Source organism: Psammomys obesus, unplaced genomic scaffold (assembly GCF_907164565.1).
Source record: "Psammomys obesus unplaced genomic scaffold, mPsaObe1.curated_primary_1811, whole genome shotgun sequence".
Lineage (NCBI taxonomy): Eukaryota > Metazoa > Chordata > Mammalia > Rodentia > Muridae > Psammomys > Psammomys obesus.
In genome coordinates, this window is record NW_026585797.1 from 18,311,961 (window position 1) to 18,336,301 (window position 24,341).

Sequence of the window (24,341 nt, forward strand, 5' to 3'; positions counted from 1 at the left end):
ACTATTGTGTTATTTCCTCTTCTGCTTTCTGCATGTCAGGTCCCCCAGGTTGCTAACAGGGAGAGTATGTTCTTTGTCAACGCATATGTGTAGCTATTCTGAGGCCAGATCTTCTTGTGCTTCTTCATTTGGTTGATTTTCTGAGTAGTAACCTCGAAAGGCTGATGTTAATTCAAAGGCCTGAGATACCAAAGAATCAAGTGCAAAATGACGGATTGTCTGACCCAAGCCACAAAAGAGACCACCTACTTCTAAAGACATTTTTGTTCTCGGTATGTGTCCATAACATGTATAACTCAAGAGCACAAGTCTGCATTCACAGAGTCTATGCAAGAACTTCACACTTCTCATTGGATGTTATTTTTTTTTTCAAATTTCTTAAGGTTTCCTGCATGATGACAACACTGAGAGTTTTTGTGTTGTCAATAATTGTTGACTTTTAAAATTCTTACCTCTAAGTCATTAAAAAACAAATGTGTATCAGCAAGATTGAAGATCATTTCCTCCATCCGGAGCCCAAGTGTCACAGCCATTGGGGGATCCTGAAAAAAAATGCATACAAAATGAAGATAAAATTTCAATAACCACAAAGATTAGTAAAATATTTTAGGTGCATGTTGTTGGAGAAGATGAAATACTAGATGGAATTTTAGTGATGATTAAAATATTTTCCAGAGGTGAGGAAGGAGTTGACAAGTTCAGCAACATTTTAAAACATGACAAACATTCTAGTGGCTGTCATATGGTAAGACCACAATTAACAATATTTACTGTAGTCTTCCAGATGGTCAGCATAAAGGATTTTGCTTGTTCTCGACCCAAAGAATGGTAAATGTTTGAAGTGGAAATATTAATTATCAATTTGATCATTACATATTATATACACATATTGAAATTTATACTATATCCCCAATACATACATTTATGCCATTTGTAATATTTACATAATTGCATATGTGCATGCAAGATGACTTACGGATTATTCCCAAACATGAATCTTCAAAGATATATCTGGTAATTTATAAAAACTTATATGTATTTAAAAATGATTAAGAATACATTTCAATAGAAATTTATCTACCCAAATCAGTGTATTCCTAAGAAAAATGTAAAAGCCAACTCCTTCGGATGATTTAGTTTGCCTATATGCCCCGTATACCTTTCGGAGAACGGTATTTGGATGCTTGATGAAGAACAGAGAAAACTTATTAAATATTTAAATGGCTATTCAGTTAACATTATATGGACTAAATAGGATGTATTTAGAAACTTATGTATATAAATATAGATATATGCATGTAATAACAACTAGTGAAAAAGAGGAAGTGAATTTGAAGAAGAGTGAGGAGAGTTATATGGAAGGATTTGGTGAGAAGAAAGGGAATGGAGAAAGGTTATAATCTCAAAAAGAAAAGGAAAAAAAAAAGAAAAGGTCACAGTCAAAGTAGAGTTGGAGGAGAACAGGCCAAGTGGATGTTACAGGACTTAAACAGAGATGACTGCATTTAGTCTAGAGAGTAAGAGCAGGTAGAGAATGGTACAAATGCCACTTAACTGTGGATTGCATTTTGATTGACAGACTAGCAGACTCTTTAATTATATGTATAGTGTGCTCTAACCTAAATTTCACTAAGGTTGCAGGAAGTGGATAATAAAAGAATATTCATTTACTACACATAAACCATGTAGAAAACATACGCTTTTTAGAGAGTTAGGGAATTGGAGGGTTTGGTGAGAAGTCAGAGCGATTCCGTGTTTCCTTGCAGTGAGCATCTTAAGCAGCAGCAAGGACTTAGGAATCAGGGGCAGAGGTGTTGCTCCTTTACCATGATTAGCTGCCTGTGAACTCCCAGCATCAGGAGATTTTGAGACTCAAAGAGTCAATTAGGAAGCAACCATTCACTGGTAGAGTAGAAACAGTCAAAGGCAGAGCACCATCTAAGGAACTACAGGTGTGACTGGGGCGGGGACACAGAAAGTACAAAAACCTGAAGGGACAATTCCTTTGAACCTGAGGCCAGATGGGTGTTTCAGGGGAAAGAGAATGATACTCCATAAAGCTGGGAAGTCTACAAGAACATTGTCAGTTTTAGCTGAGAAGCTGTCTGGGAAAACCTCAGTGTTTGATTTGGGCTGAGCCCCTCGGCCATGAACCAGGCTGCAGGGAATTGAGAACGGACAACTGCAGTCTGGATCTCAACATTCAAATCAGTGGAATTTAAGAACTGTACTAAACATGGGGAGATACATAGCTAGCTTCACTTCAACTGCTGATGAGAACACCCAACCCAGGCCGGGCCCAGGGACATTCAGCTGTGTCTCTAACTAGCTCCATTTGCCCCTCCCTGGCACTGGCCAGCTTTCTTCTTGCATCCACTTCCATCATGTATTGTGGAGGAAATGCTGGAGTGTGAACGCATTTCAAGTACCCCTCCCGTGTTCTGTAGCCGTGGGAGCATGGAGAATAGGAGGGGCACATTAGTGAATAGGAAATGATGTTAATGGGATATGGGACAAGTTACTCTGATTAATATATCCCAAACAAGAAGGTGGAGTGATGAAGGCATGGGCAAGGTCGTGAGGGCACTCTGATATATGCTACACATAAGGGTTCTGAAAGCTTCAAAGGGTCTGTAGTAGAATTCAACACAAGGCAAAGATCAAATTGTTTTGTCTACCAAATACTCATTCAACTATAAAGAAAATCTATGTTATGTTATTATCTCAGGCCATTTGAGAACTCAGAAGGCTGTCGACGGTGTTTTCTTCCACTGGAAGACTCTCTCTCTCTCTCACTTGTTATTAATATCCTACACTGCTTTTGAAAGAATTCTCTGAAGCTTGAATAATTTTTTTTAACTGCACATTTTTTTTCTTTTTCTGTTAAAAATTGCTCTTGCTAATCCTGTTTTGGAGGGAACAAAATGGGTCTTAATTAGGACAATGGTATAGAAAACTTCTAAATATTCTGCTAAGTCATGGGCTCATGAACAAAAAGTCTACAGAAATATCAGGAAAATCAAATGTAATTACAGCGTGAAAACATATAATTCCATTAGTGACGCTCTCTGCTTTTGAGGAATGCCCATGATGCACGACCGTAGAGGGAGCCCACAGTCCTCTGTTGCTTTCTGCCCTAAAGAGATTGATTTCAGAAATATCTCCTTAAAGTTTTTCTTTTGGAGGCTAGGTTGGTTTAAGTTTTTGTTTTCATTTTTTTTCCCCCAACTGGTATTCGTTTCCCTTTTAAAGTTTCCAATAAAATTACTGGTTATCTCATGTTCATTCTTTACATTTTTTGCATTTACAGATCTGATTTATGGGAAAATGAGAGAAAAACCTAGTAGCCCCATGATTGTTACTTCTGTTGATAACATGCTTCCTAACTGCATCTCTCTGTGTGCTATCCAAACAGTAATAGAAAAAAAAATCCATGAAGAATGCATTTTCTGGGCATCTGATAAGCACGCAAACAAATATATTAAAAAAAAAATACATGGTTCTTCTAGTAAGCAGGCATATGGTATGATGAAAACTGTATGTGAGCATCCCGTTGGAATGCAACCCCATGGCACCGGGAGGGCTAATCACTTGTTTTGCAAAGCTGTGGTGTTTGCACATCACACACCCTGAGACAGCCAACACTTAGTAAGCTTTCTGGCAAATCCCTGTTTCCTTACTGGCTAAGTTTAGACTTGAATTTTGTCTGAGTGTGAAGTGGTTAAATTTTAAATGGAAAGAGAGGTGTTTGGTCATCAATGCCACAAGCCAAGAAAAACTAAATTAAGAGGTGGTGTGCTTGTTCCTCAGAGACTGTTTGGGGAGGGCTTCTTTTCAAATACATAATTTTATCCCCACTTCCACCAAACTAAGTCACTGGGACAGCTAGTGTTAAGTAAGAAGATTACAACACCACTTCCCCCCTCCCCCCAGCTGAAGAACAGAGCACTGTTCATCTGGTGGGGAAGCCCTCCCAGAACCATTGGTGGGCACCCCTGGCTGTTCCCAGCGAAGCCACCAATGACTGCAGTTCCACTGCTTTACCAAGCCTTTGCAAGCGAGACATACTCCTGGAGAGAACCCAAGGTTGTGCCGAAACGCTCACTCACTTTCCGAGATGTTTATAGGCTGTCTCATGAATTCAGATCTGCCGCATTTTCCCCACTTAGCTGGAGTGAGTGTTGAGTTTAGTATTGAAAATGAAGTGATAGCAAAGATTTGGACACGGGAAAAAGGGTGGGAAAAGAAAGGCACAGACAGGGTTGTCTGAACGTGCTGATACACATTACACATACACAAGAGTTCTGAAAGGTTCAGCGTGTCTCCGATGGAGTTCAACATGGGGCAAATGGAATGTCTGCCAATTTATGCTGTGTACGGCTCCTCTATCAAAACACTGAAACCATTCCCAAGACACTTTGTTGGAGGGAGGAGAAGGGAGGAAGGAGAGAGAGAGAGAGAAGGGGGGAAGAGGAAGGAAAAGAAGATGAAGAAAAACAAATAGCACATGGCCTTGAAATGTGTGACTCCGAGCCAGATGTTACCAGTGTATGCACCCAAGTTAGGCTCAAGTAGAGCACTTCTCTAAATCAAAATACTAATGCCTATTAGCCATGTTAGCACAGAACATAAATTGGAGCCAGACTGTCTGTCTGTGCATCTCTGCCCCGCACTGGGCGGTCAGCTGCGATGCTTCCTCTAGGGAATCACTGTAAAAATATCTCAGGAGAAGCAGCAATTATGGATTCTTAAAGAAACGAGGGACGCTTTTTCTTTTAAGATCCTGGGATCTGGGACAAGCTCTTCCTTCGGGACCCCAAGCACATTTGTAGATCTTTACATAAGGGACGGAAGATGTGCAAGCACACTGGAAAGGGGGATGAGCCAGCTCCATAAGCCAAGGTGGAACTTGTTCCTGAGTTTTCTATATGCAAGAACTTTTCTAATCAGACATAAGAGACGAAATGAAATCCAGTCATGAGCTGGAAGGGAAATGGTATTTGGCTTGTCTGAGGAACAGGTAGTAGATTTCAGAGTTATTCACGGGAAGGCTGGGCCTGTGGGTCAGTGCTTGGGTGATTGCCTAGTACACATGAGGCCTTTGGTTCAACTGCAAGTATTTCCAGAAAGGAAGGGGAAAAAAAAAGAATTCTCAGAGGGAATTAGAAAGTGTCACAAGGAACATTCCCTTATTGATCATATGCTCATATGGTTTTGAGTGCCTATTACACGCTGAAATTCTGGGGAGGGAGCAGCAAAACAAAACAAAGCCAACAAATAAAAGTAAGGCTGGAGAGATGGCTCAGTTGGTAAAGTGCTTGCATGAGAAGCATGAGATCGAAGCACTTGTATGAGAAGCTGGGCTGGCAGTTCTAATCTCATTGCTAGAGAGGAGAGACTGAGAGACTCCTGGAGCTCACTGGCCAGACCTTAGAAGAACCAATGAGAGACAGGCTTAGGAAAAGGGTCTGCCTCCACTGGGGAAAGGGACATGTGTGATTTAATTGGAGCATGGGCAGCAGAGTCGATAGAGACAGAGTAGAAGGAGACGGAGGGCAGAGGTAAGTAGCACGAAGGATGACTCGTGTTTGGAGAAGCCATGGGGAACAGCATATTTACCTGAAATACATACAATATAGAAGCATATGAGAATAGAAGCTCAGTTGAAATAAAGCTGCGCCATCTCAGGTAATGGTATTCTCTCCAAGAAACACAGGCTACCTGGTGAAAACCCTACGACAAGGCATGAGGAAACTCCTTTTGAGTTGTTGCTCAAGGGACTCTTAGAGGATCATCAAATAATACAGGGTGCTGCTGTTGCCCTTGGTTGTCTCCAGAGGTTGGAAGTTAAGTGCCTGTTACTCAACAGAGCACATGTGTCAAACACAGGACTCTAAGGAATGGAGATGAATCTGACTCAGAAGCCTCCTCAGTGAGGACTAGCTTTCATAACACTGGCAGTCACTGTGCAAGCTACAAAGGGAGGAAGAAGAAAACATAATAGCAAGACAGCCCTACAGGTACAATAGTGGCCCTTAAATCCTGGCGGCGGCCAAGGCCTCGACAGGGCAGACATCATACCCAGTACTGAAAAAGTAGCCAGCTACCGGTGGATAGTGAGGCCATAGATCTTAGCACAGAGCCTATCACTGCTGCTTTTCATATAATTCCTCACTGCATCCCAAGTGCTGCTTCTCACACCTACAGGTTAGCAGGACTCTCGCCTCCCATCTAAGAGGCTTCCTTTCGTGCCAGACCGTTACAGAAAGACGCAACTGGTCAAACACAGAGAGCAGCCTGCGGGAGGACTTAACTCTAACTGATCCATCCATAGCACAGAAGAGGGGACAGAAAGATTCTCAGAGCCAGAGGACCAGGCATCCAGAGTGACACCGTGTCTTCTGTAGGTGACTCAGGAAATATCAACAGTACAGGCGTCTAAACAGGACCTGAACAATGAAAACAGCGGTTTGCTCATCATGTTGGACAGAGGAAATCTCACAGGGCCTCGTGTCTAGATGAAGGCCTACAGGAAATTAGTGACTCCTGAGAGAAGGAGAATGACTCTTCCTCAGGAATCAGCTCCCTGAGTGATTATTTAATACCACGTAGTTAGACTTAAATACACACACACACACACACACACACACATGCACTTATGTGCACAAGGATACACCCACACACGTACACATACATGCACACATGCACCATTAAACAAACTTAGCAGCTTGTGTTTACATATCTTCACATTTACATATATGCGGTAATTAATACTAATTAAAGAAAGGGAAGTCAGGATATGGGAGGGAACGAGGGGTAGGGGACGGGTGGAGGGAAACACGACGCAAATACTGTACACACACATGAAAATTTAAAATTAATCTAATAATAACATTTCTGCTCATTAAAAAATGAACAACTTAGAGATTTGAGGAAGATACCCCAAACTGGCCTCTGGCCCCCGACATGCACACCATCCGTTGTGTATGGACCTGCACACACATGAACACACAAACATCTGTCACAAAAACAAGTACACAGAAGCCCCACCCCACCCCAGTTCACACATACATACAATACAATAAAAAAAAAAAAGCAAAAGCCATGTGTTTCTGGGCTGTTTAACTAAAAGGTAAATCAATAATAAATATTAATAATCAACAACAGAGATCTCAGAAAGAACAAAGGAGGAAGACCATGCTCCTGGCCACGGCTGTTCTTCAGACCATAGGAGGGAGGTTTCCTTTGTAATTTGGGGTCAAGAAGAGAAAGAAAAAGCAACTGGGAAGGATTTAGCTCAAAAGGTCCTTTCCTGTGACAGTTCAGAATATTGTGGTGGGCAGTACAGAGGTGCGAGGGCACAGGACAGGGACGTGTGCGAGTGCGGAGAAAAATCGCTTCCAGAGGACAGAGATGGCTCCATGAGCAAAGTGCCAGGGACCCAGCCAGGGAGAACCTGCCTCACACAATAAGGTGACATGGACAGTTGCTGAAGATCAGTGCCTGAGGATGACCTCTGGCCTTTCCTCTCTCTCTCTCCTCTCTCTCTCTCCTCTCTTTTTTCTCTCTCTCCATTTCTCTTTCACACAGAGATAGAGGGACAGACAGACAGACACAGACACATACAGAGACACACACACATAGACACGTATGCACACACACACACACACACACACACACACACACACACACACACAGATGTAAGGAATTTCAATCCAGCAATAAAGTTGCCCTGTTCACATGCAAAGACCTTTTCAGTCTGTATAATCCAGGTAGAATTCAAACATGCCCGTAGTACATACTTTTAATCCAAAACAATGAAGACAAAGTAAGTTGGTAGAAGGACACACTCACATTTGAAAGTGATGTCTAATTGAGAGGTAGACAAGGTGATGAATGAGAGAAAGATCTGACCAACTAGGATATGTCCAATTCCCATGAGAACGGAGAGGAAAGAGAGACGACTTAAGAGAGCAGGGCAGAGGGAGAGATCGAAAGTAGGCAACTTTATGGGACAATTTTACAGAGACAGCTTGAAGAAAGAACAAACTAGGTACAAGTGAAGACAGAATGAGCCAGAGAATGAGGAGACAGAAGATTAGAACAGATTGCTAGAGTTTGAGGTCAAGCAGAGCAATTCAGTCAGAAGCTGAGAGAAGCCAGGTTGAACCAGTCTGCTTGGAGAGAAGTTTTGAGCTAGAATAGCTGAGTTGAACCAGCCAGCCAGAGCTAAGAAAGAACTAGAGAGGGTGGAGTTTATTCAGCAGTAAGTTTCAGAGCCTGGAAACGTTCTAGGCCTTAGATAAGATTGTACGGAGGCTTGAAGCTTCGAGGCCTAGGCCCAGGGAAAGCCAGATAGAAACACTCTGGACTCAGCTTAAGCCATGTATTAGAAAAGCTTGGGTATAGCTCTCATTTCATTTCCTCATCAGAGGAAATAAAAACAACTTACACACACACACACCAACATCAAAATCATTTTAGGAACAGTTACCTGGCCCTAGAACTTTTATAATATCACCTAACACCATTCAACCTAGCAGAAAAGAGCCTCTAAAATAAATACATATCAGACACAAAGCTCTGAAAAGAAACAATAGCTACCATTTCCTCTCCATCTCCCGCAGGCAGACTTTGACACATCTCTTTGCCCTGGATTCAAATTTAGTCTATGTATGTACATTCTGTTTGTATATTTATTACATACATGGGCACAGGGACATGCTGTGAGCAACCATGAGCAAACTATACATTTTATTTGACCTTGAACTCATTAGAATTCTTTTTGCCTCAGATTTCTGAGTGCTTGGACTAAGGAATACACTACCACATATGGGTCTGGTTTTTTGTTTTTGTTTTTTTTTCCCACTTTCAAATTCAATCCTGTTTTCATTTACTTTATGTACTTCCAAATCGGACTATAGTCACCCTGACTGTAATTACTGTTGAGTTCTTGTCACTGAACAGAGAGCCTCATACTGAAGGGTAAAGTGACAGATACAAATGGAAGAAGCACATTTCCTAAAAAGCATTCACTTGCCCAAATTTCTTTTTTTAATTTTTTTAACTTTTATTCATTACACTTTATTCACTTTGTATCCCCCATAAATACCTCCCTCCTTCCCTCCTAATCCCACCCTCCCTCCCCCTTCTTCACTCATGCCCCTCCCCAAGTCCACTGATAAGGGAGGTCCTCATCTCCTTCCTTCTGATCTTAGTCTATCAGATCTCATCAGGAGTGGCTTCACTGTCATCATCTGTGGTCTGGTAAGGCTATTCCTCCCTCAGGGGGAGGTGATCAAAGAGCAGGCCAATCAGTTTATGTCAGAGACAGTCCCTCTTCCCATTACTATGGAACCCACTTGGACACTGAACTGCCATGGGCTACATCTGTGCAGGGGTTCTAGGTTATCTCCTTGCATGGTGCTTGGTTGGAGTATGAGTCTCTGGAAAGACCCCTGTGTTCAAATTTTCTGGTTCTGTTGCTCTCCTTGTGGGGTTCCTGTCCTCTCCAGATTTTACTATTTTCCTCTTCTTTCATAAGATTCCATGCACTCTGCTCAACAGTTGGCCACAAGTCTCAGCATCTGATAGTCTGCAGGGCAGAGCCTTTCAGAGGCCCTCTGTGGCAGGTTCCTAACTTGTTTCCTGTTTTCTTCTTCTTCTGATGTCCATCTTCTTTTCCTTTCAGGATGGGGATTGAGCATTTTAGTCAGGGTCCTCCCTCTTGATTAGTTTCTTTAGATATACAGATTTTAGTAGGTTTATCCTATATTATATGTCTATATGAGTGAGTATATACCGTGTGTGTCTCTCTGCTTTTGGGAAAGCTCACTCAGGTGATCCTTTCCACTTCCCACCATTTACCTGCAAATTTCATGATTTCTTTACTTTTCATTGCAGAGTAATACTCCATTGTGTAGATGTATCACAATTTCTGCATCCATTCTTCAGTTGAGGGGAATCTGGGCTGTTTTCAGCTTCTGGCTAGTACAAATAAAGCTGCTACAAACATGGTTGAGCAAATGTCTTTATTGTGTACTTGAGCCTCTTTTGGATATATGCCTAGGAATGGAATGGCTGGATATTGAGGAAGCGCTATTCCTAGTTGTCTGAGATAGTGCCAGATTGATTTCCAGAGTGATTGTACGAGTTTGCATTCCCACCAGCAGTGGAGAAGGGTTCCCGTTTTTCCACAACCTCTACAGCATGTGTTGTCACTTGAGTTTTTTCATCTTGGCCATTCTGATGGGTGTAAGGTGAAATCTCAGGGTTGTTTTGATTTGCATTTCCCTAATGGCTAATGACGTTGAGCATTTCTTTAAGTGTTTCTCTGCCATTCGATATTCCTCTACAGAGAGTCTTCTGTTTAGTTCTGTTACCCATTTTTTAATTGGATTACTTGGTTTGCTGCTTTCTATCTTCTTTAGTTCTTTATATATTCTGGATATTAGCCCTCTGTCAGATAAAGGGTTGGTGAAGATTCTTTCCCAGTCTGTAGGCAGTCGTTTTGTTTTGATGATGGTGTCCTTTGCTTTACAGAAGCTTTTCAGTTTCATGAGGTTCCATTTATTGATTGTTGCTCTTAGAGCCCGTGCTGTTGGTGTTCTGTTCAGGAAGTTTTCTCCTGTACCAATGAGTTCTAGGGTATTCCCCACTTTTTTTTTTCCTAACCGATTTAATGTGTCTGGTTTTATGTTGAGGTCTTTGATCCACTTGGACTTTAGTTTTGTGCAGGGTGATAAGTATGGATCTATTTGCATTTTTCTACATGTAGAAATCCAGTTAGACCAGCACCATTTGTTGAAGATGCTATCTTTTCTCCATTGTATGGTTTTGGCATCTTTGCCAAAGATCAGGTGTCCATAACTGTGTGGGTTTATTTCTGGGTCCTCTGTTTCTGTTCGGTTCCATTGAGCCACCATTCTGTTTCTATGCCAGTATCATGCAGTTTTTATAACTGTTGCTCTATAGTAGAGCTTAAGATCAGGGATGGAGATACCTCCAGAAGATCTTTTATTGTAGAGGATTGTTTTAGCAGTTCTGGGTTTTTTGTTAGTCCATATGAAGTTGAGAATTTTTCTTTCCAGGTCTGTAAAGAATTATGTTGGTAATTTAATGGGAATTGCATTGAATCTGTAGATTGCTTTTGGTAAGATGGCCATTTTTACTATATTAATCCTGCCAAGCCATGAGCATGGAATATCTTTCCATCTTCTGATTTCTTCTTCTAATTCTTTCCTCAGAGACTTGAAATTTTTTTCATACAAACCTTTGACTTCCTTGGTTAGGGTTACACCAAGGTACTTTATGTCATTTGTGGCTATTGTGAAGGGTGTTGTTTCCCTATTTTCTTTCTCAGCCCTTTTTTATTTTGTATACAGGGGGGCTACTGATTTTTTTTGAGTTAACTTTGTATCTGGCCACTTTTCTGAAGGTGTTTATCAGCTGTAGGAGTTCCCTGGTAGAATTTTTGGGGTCACTCATGTATACTATCATATCATCTGCAAATAGTGATAATTTGACTTCTTCCTTTCCAATCTGTATCCCCTTGATCTCCTTCAACTGTCTTATTGCTCTAGCAAGGTCTTCTAGAACTATGTTGAAGAGATATGGAGGGAGTGGGCAGCCTTGCCTTGTCCCTGATTTCAGTCACTTGCCCAAATTTCAAATTCTCTTTTAATCACATAGTAAACAAACTTTGCACGGTCACATGACCCTGAGTGGCAGAGACAGAATTTGAACTCAGGTCTATAGTCCTCACAAAACCAAATGTTAACTATTCACTCAGAAGGGAGTTAGTGGCCGTGGTATTAACTATCCCGGTGTTACCTCAGATCTACAGTTCTAATTATTTAGCAGCACCAGTCACTTTCTAATAAACCACTAACTGCTTTCTTTGCTATACTATAGAAAACCCAGCAAGTGACTGAAGAGGGGTAGTTATGGAATGGCACGCATGCTCCCGGAGGCCAAAGGCAACACTTGCTATAACCGACAGGTCTAGGGGAAATAGAGGCATGCTGGTAGGTGGGTGTGCTCTCTCCTTAATGCTTGATGTGTTTTTTGTGATCGCAGTGCTGCCATAAGCATCATGAGAGCAAATCTGGACCTTCAGCATCTCTGAAAGCACTCAGTTCTCTTTGTGGGAAGAGTGCGTATTGTTATTTAAGTTTCTTTGACCCCAGAGGCAGACACTGTGTTCATAGCTAAGTGTTCTTCATGTAATCTCATTTAACCCACCCAACTCACTCCAGCAGGAAAACAATCACCTTATCTTCTTTTCAGGTTTCAAGTTCAATACTGCACATTTCTTTTGAGGCAGGGTCTTGCTATGTACTCAGGCTGGCCTGGAATCTACTATACAGCCCATGCTGGCCTTGAAGTCACAATCTTCCTTTCTTAGTCTTTCATGTGCCATGACTACTGGTACATCCTACCACTAAAAACCACTTTCTGATAAAAAAAAAAAAAAAAAAGATGCTTCGGAGGACAAACGATTCGTCCAGGAGTCTACCCCCGGCTCAGTGGCTCTTTAATGTGTAGGTCAATTTCGGAGTCATCACAGGATATATTCAGAGCAAGTTTAGGCCTCTGTAAACCCACTGTGGGTGACTGAGAATTAATAATAGGAGAGGGGACTTGCTTTGCACGAATCAGAAGAGGTCTTTTATCTCTCACCTCTTCCTGACAGCTGCAGAAGTCCTAGTCTTAAATATTTTGCATAATGGCACTATGTAGGGTAGATACACCAAATGCATATATAACACCTCACTTCAAACCTGGAAAACCACCCCTACACCAAACTGTGAATTAAAACTGCCAGATGGCAAGATGGCTTAGGGTTAAGGAGCTTGCTGCTGATCTTCCTGCCTGGATTTGATCCCTGGGATTCCTATCATGGAAGGAGAGAACCAACTTGTGAAAGTAGTCCTCTGAATGCCCCATATGCAGCCAGAGAATACACACACACACACACACACACACACACACACACACACATAAATAAGTGTAATGATTTTAATACACATTGAAGAAACGAATGAGTTAAGACATGAAATGCATTGAGTATACATGAGCAATTTCAAGTCTACACAACTCTTAAGATCTTCTGCCCACTTTCCAAAACTAATGGTCCCAGTTACTTTTAAAAATATGTGTATGAGTCTGTGTCCTTGTGAGTTTTTGTGCTCTATGTGTGTGCAGCAGCTTGCAGCGGCCAGAGGGGGGCATCAGATGCTTTGGGCTGGAGTTACAGATGGTTGTGATTTGGAGACAGAGCAGTGCTTCTTATATAGCTGAGCCATCTCTCCAGCCCTGTCTTCATTACTATTGTTAAGTGCAGTGAAATTGTTTTTTCAACTAGTGGCTAAAATTTCCATCAGCACATAAAGCCATTGGAGAGCTGATGAATTCAATCTCACCAGAAGATTGTTTACATCAAACTATCTCAGAGATATTTCAATATGATGGTTTGCACTGACACACCATAAAATGTAAGCAGTCCTCACATGAATTCACCATGGATTTTCTTTAAGGTCTACTGATTAACACGTGGAAGAACTTGATTTTTTTTTTAAACCAAGATAAAGCATGTAGAAAATTTCCCAGTTCCTCTCAAGAGGTTTGTCAGTGATGCACCCTCCTGAAATCTTGGCTTTCGGTTTGCTCTTAGACTCAGCCAGATTGTGAGTCAACTGAGTCATCAATCGAGCTTCCCTGCTGACTCACAGCCCTTTTGTTTGAAGAAGGAAAGATTTATTTTGGCTCATGGTTTCCAACGTTTCAGCACATACTCGCTTTGCCTCACTCCCTGGAGCAGAGCAGCGGTGGGACCTTGGCTGTGGTAGCGCACTTCTTGCTGAGGCCTGAAGGAGAAATCAGAGGCTGGCCAGAACCCCCTCGAGGCCTGCACCGACCAATGTGGCTCCTTTTGCTATGTATGCCCTTCATTCTCAAAGCTCTGTAACCTCTCAGAACGGAGCTAGTGGCTGGGGGGTGGGGGGAGAATTCAGAATGTGAGCCCCCGAGAGAAACACTGGTTTGTGTCACACCAGAACAGTGTGGTGGCTGTTTCCTGTTGCTGTAGCACAATACCTGAGGTGGGGTGACTTAGAAAAGCCAATTTTGGATGAAGGTTCTGGGGTCCTGGGTGTGTGAGGCCTGGTGATGGGGTTGGCCTTGATATGCTCTAGTGAGGAGCTTGTGTGGTCTCAACTCATATCAGAAAGGGAAGGGAAGACCAGGATCCAGGACTGTAGGAACTCACTGGGGAGACTCATGAGGCTGGGACCTTTCGTGCAGGCAATTCATCAGAGGGAGAAATTTGAACTTCCCTCTTCAATTTTAAATCTCAGGATGAAACCTTTTTTAAAGAGAGAGAAGTTTCAATAGTAGAAGAGAGGAAAAAAAAAAGCAGGATGGAAGAGAATGGGTGTCCTGTGGGGAATTTTTGTCAACTTTCCCTTCACCCAGTATATGGGTACAGCTGGTTCTGTCTCCTCAGGCTCTTGGGATTCTCTGTACGTCTTGTTCTCTTCATACCCCCTTGACTCTTTTGCCTCATTCTCTCTGTATTTTCTGTAGTTCAGTTTCAAAGGCTTCAGGCATGAAATTCTCAGCCTTCATATAGAGGATTTCCTTCAGGTCAGACTGAGACCACAGGCCCTAGGCTAGAAGACTGTGCTGTCCCCAGTTTAACAGAAACAAACCAACACACAAACAAAAATACACACTGACATATTACAATGCTCTTTAGATTCCATTTCGGAGGTCCAAACGATCTCATGATATAAAGGATTCAGATTCCTAGAAAAGGGTGAAGGTATGATGTCGAGGAGCATGCTATGGGTGTAAAGGCGAGTCTAGCAGGCGAGTCCCACCACTGGGCTGAGATGGGAGCATCCCAGGGCAGTCTCCAGTGGGGAGGCTAGGAGGGACCTTTACGTGAGGTCATATACCTTCAAGATGGGCTGTTTATTTCAAGCTTTCATTTAATATGAAATGTAGCTTCACAAACTATCGCTGTTGCTTAAGCATGGCTCATGGCATATTTTTGAAAAATCAAGTATAAAAAAAATCCTCAGATTGCAATCTGAAAAAAGTTTGCATTACCTATCCTGCCAGTCACGGAACTTTGATTTTGCAGTCCAGATTTATGACCATAATGTAGTGATAAACTGTGATCATGCTTTGTCACAGCAGCCTGAGTTCCCCGGCACGTTTATAAAACAGCCCAGCATGAAACAGGAAGTAAAAATAAAGATGAAATACAAATTTGGGCGTGCGTAGTTGTTTTTATATTCCACACACTCTATCCTCATCCCACCAGAAATGTCTGTGTATATATCCTGCTTCGGAGACAATTCTTTCATGAATTACAGAAGTGATTTCTGAAAGTATAGTTTCAATACAAATGCGTCAGATGGTTATGGTGATTAAGGGACAAAGATACTTTTTGATAAATGGTTGTTAAAAAATTACTAGCTTTTATATCTACTTAGAAAATAAAAACAAAATGATAATATAGATTCATCCAAAGTAAACATGTACAAAGTCACACATAGGGCTAGAAAGATGTCTCAGTGGTTAAGGACACTTTCTGCTCTTCCAGAGGACCTTGGTCCACTTCCCAGCAGTTATATATGGACTAATTTCACACTTAGAAGTCTGAGACCTCCTTCTGGCATTCGTGGTCACCTGTATGCATGGGCACATGCACATACAAATACATACACATAAATAAAAATAAAATAAAAAATAAGAAACACTGGAACGTATTGTCTAGAAGGTGCAGATATAACAGTTACTATTCAGCATGAGGACAGGACATAAGAAACCATCCAACATGTCACATGGCAAGGCGTTTCTGTAGGTGTGACTGTGGGATGGGAAGGAACCAGTGCTAACCACATGTTTCAATACAGCAGCGGAAGTCAGGCCAACACGTTCCCGTCAGACTCTGTTCAGAGCAAACCCCACCGACAGCATCAAAGCCAGCGATGGCCTGAGCACCCATGTTTCCATCAGAGCGGCCTCCTATGGTTGTGTCAGTCCAGGCCACAGAACTCACACAGGTGTGAAGGTGGCATTTTAAGAAACCCACTACAGAAGCAACAGCAAGACAGAAAGGCGGTGAGGCTGTTGTCCACCTGTGAGAATAGGACCTTAGCTAAGGTCTCACGTAAAGGCAACTTCTAATTAGCTCTGCAAAGTTGCCAGCACACGTTTGAGAACAGCAAGCTGCCATGATCAAGCATGACCATCAGAAGACTTGACAGACTACAGTGAGAACAAAGCAGCTTTAAAAAAGACTTTGAGGTTTTGACCAGTTAAACCCTGAACACTTCTAGGAATAAGCTCTTGATTTCTTACCTTGCCATACTTCTGTGCATAAGAACCCGTGAGGAGAGAATGGAAGACGATGATGGTTTCATCCAAGTCCCAGACAAACACACGCTGAAGAGAAAAGACCAGTGTCAAAACGGTTTAAGAGCATGTATCTTACACAGTTAAAAAAAGGTCCCCTTTCTTGTGATCTTGACTGGCTTACAAAACAATTCATCCCCTTCCACTATTTATTCCTTTTTAAAAATTTTAATCTTTTTTAAATTTTTGTGAGGTATTTCTTGTTTTATTCTTCTCTCATAATTACATCATGACCACAGTTTTTCTCTGCTCTACTTCTCACAGTCCCTTCCCCCACCTACCCTTTCCCTCAGATCTGCTTCTCTTCTGTTTTCCTTAAAAAACAAAACAAAACAAACAAACAAACAAACAAAACCCAAAAAACAAAACAGGCCTCCCTGGGATATTCAGCAAACATGGTAAAACAAGTTACAATAAGCAGGCAAAGGGGTCAGAGACAGCTCCCTACAAATTTAGGAGATTCCACACAAGCATCAGGTGGAATTTGCATTTGACCCTGGAAGAGAATCCAGAATTTGGGCTACACTGAATGACTCTGCTAAAGTGCAGGATGTCGAATTCTCTGGAACAAGCCAATGTCTCCACCCTGCCCTCTGTCAACTGGGGTTCCTAGCTCTCATTTATCAAGTCACCACCAGATCAGAATGCCTTTCATTTCTCTAATATATTCATACAAATCTCTTAAAATGAGGCACAATGCCTGCTACTTGATCGCATACATCTGAAAACTATTTTTTTCCTTCAGTTACAATATGTGATTGTGTGAGAACATAGAACGGCCAATGATAGTTTTTTGGTGTTTTATAATAGAAACTCAACTTGCTTAATGGAGTTTTTATCTCTAAAAAGCTCACAAATGGCAAAATATGTTAAAAGTCCACAAATGTGTCAGTTTTAACACACACACACACACACACACACACACACACACACATATATATTCATTGACAAGTTTTTACTATTTTTTTTTCCACACAGATTGCCTTTATATTCTTAGAAATATATTTTCTCAGGCTATTATTACACAAGTAATGGCTTTATTTTTTTTTTAATTTTTTGGTTCATTTTGAATGAAAAACTGAAATTATCTTTGTCTTTAACTTTCAGAGTACACTTACCTTCAAGTTTATTGTTTTAAAATTTGCCATTATGATGGAAAAAAAAACCCCTCAAAACTCAAATCTAAGTTACCTAAGACAAAGTATGACCATGATATGTATTATACATATTATATACTTATATACAGTATATCTATATTTTGAAACTTACTAGGTGTGCAAAGTATGGACTATAATATTCAGCAAAAGCGAGTATCTTACATTTCATAGCGATAAGCAGGCATACCTCTAGGTCGCTGTCTGGAGGTGGGGAAGGATTGTTTTTCCGGCCTCTTCCTCGAGACTTTGACCCAGAACTTCTACATGTTCTGTCGTCAAGATCTTTGATTGGTGTGGAGGGACTCTGTACCGTGTCAAACTCTCCTACAAGCAACACGATTGCATCAACAAGAACAGTTTAGTTCTAGAACAGCTACAAGCCTTCATTATTACTTACCCGACTCCTATACAGTAACAATCTCTTTATGACAAAAATTTTAGTTCAAAATTTACATAAAGTTGTAATTTAGTAAAAAAAAAAAATACATAGGTCATATGTGTTCCTCAAAGACATCCAAATGCCTTTTATATGCCTCAAACCCTTCAGCTTCCTGACTGTACTTTCACTTCCATTTTTTTTTATCTGTGTTTGGGTCTATCCTCAATTCCTTTTGGGTCACATTCCAGAGCACGTGATGTCTTCTGGGTCAGCCCCACACTTCACCTGCTAACTTGACGCCCTTCCACACTCTTATTGAATGTGCCTCATTGCTTCATTCCTGTCTGGTCTCCCTCCCCTTCCTCTCTGGTCCCCCCAAATGAATGGACAATAGTCCATACTACTGCTTCTCAATGAAAACTATAAGCTTGACCACACATACAGTTTTAAGTTTTCTAGCAATTATGTTAGAAGGAAAAAAAAGACATGTAAAATTAACTCATGTTAATGCAGCATATACAAAATACCATTTTAGCGTGTAATCAATATAAAAAATTACTGAGGACAATTTTATCTTTATTACTTTTATAACAAATTTTTAGAATCTTGTTCATAATGCAGTGTTGTAAGTGCTTAACAGCTATAAATAGACAATAGTTACACTACTATATGGTACAATTATTTCTATTCCTTGATATTCAGCTTAGTAAAAATCTAATTTTTGTTCACCAATCTTGAATAGACATACTTTATTGAGAGTCCTGAGTAAACATCAGATTGACAAATTCAGTAGACAGGGTCAGCCTTTATCTTTCCAGACAGGTGATGTCTTTGAGCCTATTAGATTAAATCCCATCAGAGTTATTATCTGCCAGCTGATATCCCTGGGAGGGTCAGTTCTATCCTCTCTCTCCAGTGCCCTTCTACAAAGGATTTACTGACTCTCATCCTACCATGCTCGGGACAGGTATCAAGGAGTTCTGGTCTACCTACTCTGTACATATGCTAACACCCCTGTACATGAGGACCCAGAACAAGTCACTCCTTCCATTCTGCCATCATGTGATGTTACAGACACTTTATTTAATTGGGTTCTTTAGCTCATAGAGGTTCCTGAAATCTGGACTCATGTAAAGTTAGTGTCCATAGATTCTAGCAAGGGGAAAGCACTGACCAGCAGAAAGCCTGTGTTAGGGTAAATTGAAGCTACACAAGGCAAATAAAAAGAAATAACAATAGGAGATCCAAGATGGTGGTGCTGACCACACAGGGTATCTAAACAGCAGCAGGAGCCTTCCACAGGGATCCTCTGAAAGACAGTAGCCATCAGGGTTTCCAAGCAGACGTTGAGACTCACAAGCACACTTTGGAAAGCCAGCTAGACTTGCAATAGTACTTCAAAAATTTTACTCACTTGTACTGTATCTTTATTTTATTTATTTTAGTTTATATTGAATTCTGGATAAGTATCTTTAAAGTTTTTTGAGGCTGAATGAGATTTGTATTTAATTTAAGTCTTATTGGTAAAATGAAAATCTCTAGACCAAGTCAGGTAGCAAGCTACATTAAAATTAAACAACGTGTTTATAAATAAAAACTAATATGAAGATCTTGATTTATCATTAAATTAAAATAAAATATAATATAACAATTCACAGATCATTAAGTAATTCTGAGCAAATGACACAGTGAGCATGGCTTTTCTGAGAAACAGTAATTGTTATAGAGCTAACATCTTATCATTTCTTTTGATAACAACATTTTGCTTGGGAAATACTGTATGGTACACAATCAAAAATATCTCTTAGCTGTCTCTGCCCTAAATAAAGGAGAGGAGAGGAGGAGAGAGAGGCACAAGTAAAACACAGGATGATTTGAGGAGTCATATGCAAACATAATACAGTGAAAACTTTCTAACGTGTATATATATGCAGATGTGTATATAAATATATATGTATATATATATATATATATGAAGATGATTTAAATAAAATTGCCAAATAGCACAAAAAACAGAGCCCCAACTGGATATTTCTCATCACCAAATGAAGCTTTCAGTGCCAAGAATGGCATACATCCAATCTAGTTGCTGGCCAAAGGGGGTCCCAGCAACTAGAAACTCCCAAACAATTCAGGCTACTGTGAGGCTATTGTTTGCTCTCCATTGGCAAGATAAGGCCCCATTGTTGAAGATAAAATATACACAACTCTCTAAAGATGGAAAAGTTGAGCTGATGTCTACATAGAGCTTTCACCCCTACGGACTAGTGTTTATTATACTGGAAAATATTCTCAGTGCTACTGAATGAGAAAGCTAAACAGCAGTCCAGCTACAAACCATTTGATCTACAAAGGCAATCAATAAGCAAGCTGCACCAGTGCAATAGTGACACAAAGCCCGTGGGGGTAACCAACCGATGTCTGACTGGGTTTAAGGAGCACTCCACGAGATGGAAACCATCCTTGGCGCTACTTGTGCGGTGTAGAAGAACCTGATTCTAGATAGTCAAGGGACCTGGGGGAACTCCAAATACTGCTGTTATGCTAGAAGAACCCTGCCTAGAAATGACTATTAATGACATTCTGCTAAACTCATAGGCCAATGTCTGGCTCAGCCATCATCAGAGAAGCTTCCTCCTGCAGCAAATGAGAACAAATAGAGAGACCCACAGCTGGACAATGTGCAGAGAGTGAGAGACAGTCCAAAACAGGATGTCTTTATCAAATCCTTCACTTTAGGGCACTGGGAACCTCAGGCAAGAGGAGGTGGAAAGATTGTAAGCGCAAGACTGGATGGAGGACACCAAGAAAAAAAAAAGAAGGGCTTCTCGATACAACAGGACTGACGGACGAGTGACCTCACAGAGACTGTGGCCGCACGCACCGGTCTGAGCCTGATGGAATCCCAGTGGGCACAGGTCTCCATTTCCAAAACAGAAGCTACCTCTAATGGAAAATCACTCATAAATGAATGATTAGTTCTCTTTGATGGAGTCTCACTGGGTAGACAAACAACACTTAGGGGCAGGCTCCATGCTCAGTAGTAGGTGGCCAACAGAGAACCAACTCAGTGCTACTTTTGGGCATTTTTCTCTGTTTTGCCTGAGAATTTCTTTAGTTTTCTTACCCTAAATTTCTATCCCTTACATATTTGGATCTTTGTGGTTTTAGCTGATTTCTATGCATGCCAATGTGTGTCTCTCTATATTCTTACTCTTTTAAAAATATCTTTGTTTTTCTGTTTGTCTTGTTCTATTAAGGTTTGTTTCTTGGTATTATCTTTTTTATTTTTAGATGCCTGTTTGTTTTCTAGTGAGAGAAAGAAAGGATGTGCATTCGGGTGCATGAGGTCATGGGGAGGATCTGGAAGGAGATAGATGAGGGGAAACCATAATCAGGGTATATTTTATATTAAAGAAATCTCTTTTCAATAAAAATAAACTAAAAATATAAAATGCATCTTAATATAAATGTTTGCTCTTAAAAGCACAGTTTACTGTTACATCTGTCAGTATTTACTATGGACAGATGGAAGCACAATAACAAAATGTTTTAAGTTCAAGTCTGAATATCCCTTTATTTTTCAGTAACTTGTGTTTCAGCTTATTTGGCTAAGCTTTATGTATTTGATTGCATAGCACCTTGAAAGTAACACCACACAAAGCCTACTGTGTTTTCCACTGTTATATTGAAACAAAAATTTCCTTAGGTTAGCAAATCATGCAAACCTAATACCCTCCTTTAAATAATGTGATTCAAATTAATTTTTACTTTAAAAACTTATTTTTTATTTATGTGTATGTGTGTATGTAGGTAGGCGAGTATTTGCATGTGTACATTTCTGTCTATGAATGCCAGGAGATGACACTGGGTTCCCTGGGCTGGAGTTACAGCTCTCTATGAGTAAACAAACATGCGTGCTGGGAACCAAACTCAGGGCTTCTGCAAGAACAGAAAGTACCCTCAAGCACTGAGCCATCTTCCCAGCTCTAAACTAACTCTTACTTTAAAGGTAAGCTTATAGAAAACATTTTTGGGGTGGCACTTAAAAAACCTTTATTGTTTTTGCCCACACATTCATTGTTCTTATTATTTATTCATTTATTTATGTTTTCTTCATTTATTTATTTATTTAGAGATAAGGTCTCATGCTAGCCTCAGTCTCCCCTCATAGCCAGGATGACACTGAGCTCCTGATCCTCTTGCTTTTTAAATGCTGGAATAGTGGGTGTACACATGACCCTTGCCTTTATAATTTTTGTACGTTAATTTCAATCTAAGTAGAAAAGTCGTGTTTTACTTTTGGTAGCAGCGCAAGAATTGAGAGAAGAGAAAATGACAGACTTCCGATCATTGTCTTAAGTTACAGGTAGGATAGCCGGTTGAAGGCTGGATCCGCAGTGAAGGAATCTAGCAGGAACAAATCGACTATTTAAACCTGAGATTCAGCAACTATCGCAGTGTTGAAGGGAAAAAATGGGGTCACAGGAAGTGTGTGGGCTTCTAAACACAGGAGAATCTGTTCTCATTGACTCCTTGCCAGTTAGTTAAGAATCTTAAAAGCACTCAAAGGATACAGAAAAAAAATACGAGCAAACGTGTTTTCATGTACGGCAGGCCTGTAGAAGAAAACTGTGCAGAATAGCCCCATTTTTATTAAACTCTCAGTGTACAGCATGGACAAACCTTCATTTATAATTTTTTTTGTTTTTTTATTTTTATTTTTAAATAATTCCATACATTCACTTGTATTCCAGCTGTAGCCCTCTCCCTCTTTCCTTCCCAATCCTCCCCTCCCTCCCTCATCTCCTCCCTGCCCCCTTCCGAGTCCACTGAGAGGGGAGGTCCTCCTCTCCTATGGACCAACCTTTAAAATGAAGTATCAAAGCATGTGTGTGGCATCACCCCCAGCCCATTTTGTTGTTGGAGACTTAGAAAGACTGTTTGCTCTTTCCTTAATTTGCCTAGAACTCCCACAAATCCTACGTCATACTCTGTCCTTTCTGCTGATTGGCACTTGGGTCCATTGCACTGTGGGGTGGTTATAGGGAAAGCTGGTACAATGTGTTGGGTGTGTGAACGTTAAATATCGCCCCTCCCCGCATTGGCCTTGCTGGGTCAGGGGAGGATTCACTCTCCTATCATCATCAGCATCCACTGTCCCTTTAGATACTTGAATGCATAGCACCTTGAAAGTAACACCACACAAAGCTGTCTTTGTCTTTATTTCAACCTTTGTGGCTATGTGGTGATGTTATTATTTTAATACAATCTTCTGCAAAAACAGAAAAGAGACAAAGACAGAGGCAGACGGAGAGAATTAAATCCAATTCTCACCCGACACAAAACGCATGTCCTTATTATCTCATAACTATGGAGAAACTGACAACAGTCGTGATATACTGTGACCAACAACAATCAGCTGATTTTGATGTTGACGTGGTCACAGAATTTCTGCTTTAACCACTAGGCTAATGGTTTCTCCACTAAACCAACAGTTTCTACTTATCAAAAGAGTCATCTAACATCCCACCAGAATAAAAAAAAATATTGGGAAGCCATGTATATGAAAAATCAAAAACATATAAGGAACCTAAACCACCCAGTGACTGAAAAAAAAAAAAAAAAAAAGCAACAGGCCAAGAGTAGATATTTCTTAAAAGAAGATATATACACAGTAAATTAGCATATGAAAAAGATAAACAATTGTTAGAGAAATTAAATTCAAACTATGTATCTAAACTCACACTCCTTAAGATGTCTGTCATCAAAGAGAAGTAAAGGCCACAAGCATTGGACTCTCTCTCTGACACACACACACACATACACACACACACACACACACACACACAAACACAGACACTCTTCACAGTAAACATCTCCTACAAACCAATAAGAAAATGACAAGTTTTAAACGAGTGAAACATGTGGATAAAAAAACCAAAGCAAAACACCCTGTGACTGTGGCATAAGAGGACAGCATTGAAATGTCTCAAAGATTAAAAACAGGTTGTGTGAATAACCTAGCTATTCTGCTAAGACATATCCTCCCTCAAGTTTATTAAAAAATAATTTTAAATACATTTTCATGTATCTTAGTCCTGCTGTGATTTGAGGAGCCAGGATGGATTGGTGCCCTTGGGGGCCTCCCTTTCCCTGTCAGGAGGGAGAAGAAGGAGAGTGGGGAGTGGAGTGTGGGGGTGGGGCTGGAGAAAAGGAGGAGGCTGTTATCAGACTATAAAATGATTAAATAAGTGAATGGAGAAATGGAATTATATCACTCTCCTTGTCCCCTTTCCTCCCTCCAGACCTTCTCTATCTTCTCTGGTCCCAGCTCTCAAATTGATAGCCTCTTGCCCTGATTATTATTGCTATCG

At 40.7% G+C, this 24,341-nt stretch overlaps 1 protein-coding gene across 1 annotated transcript in view; it reads right to left on the bottom strand.

Annotated features, from left to right (window-relative positions):
* Nucleotides 1-24,341, bottom strand: part of Eya4 (EYA transcriptional coactivator and phosphatase 4) — a 224,892-nt gene that overhangs the window by 16,739 nt on the left and 183,812 nt on the right. Inside the window, exons 11-13 of the mRNA XM_055599376.1 lie at nt 17,773-17,909; nt 16,375-16,458; nt 453-542 (exon numbers count right to left, since the gene is read on the bottom strand). Coding sequence (XP_055455351.1) covers nt 453-542; nt 16,375-16,458; nt 17,773-17,909 — 311 coding nt within the window. The remainder of the gene's footprint in view (nt 1-452; nt 543-16,374; nt 16,459-17,772; nt 17,910-24,341) is intronic.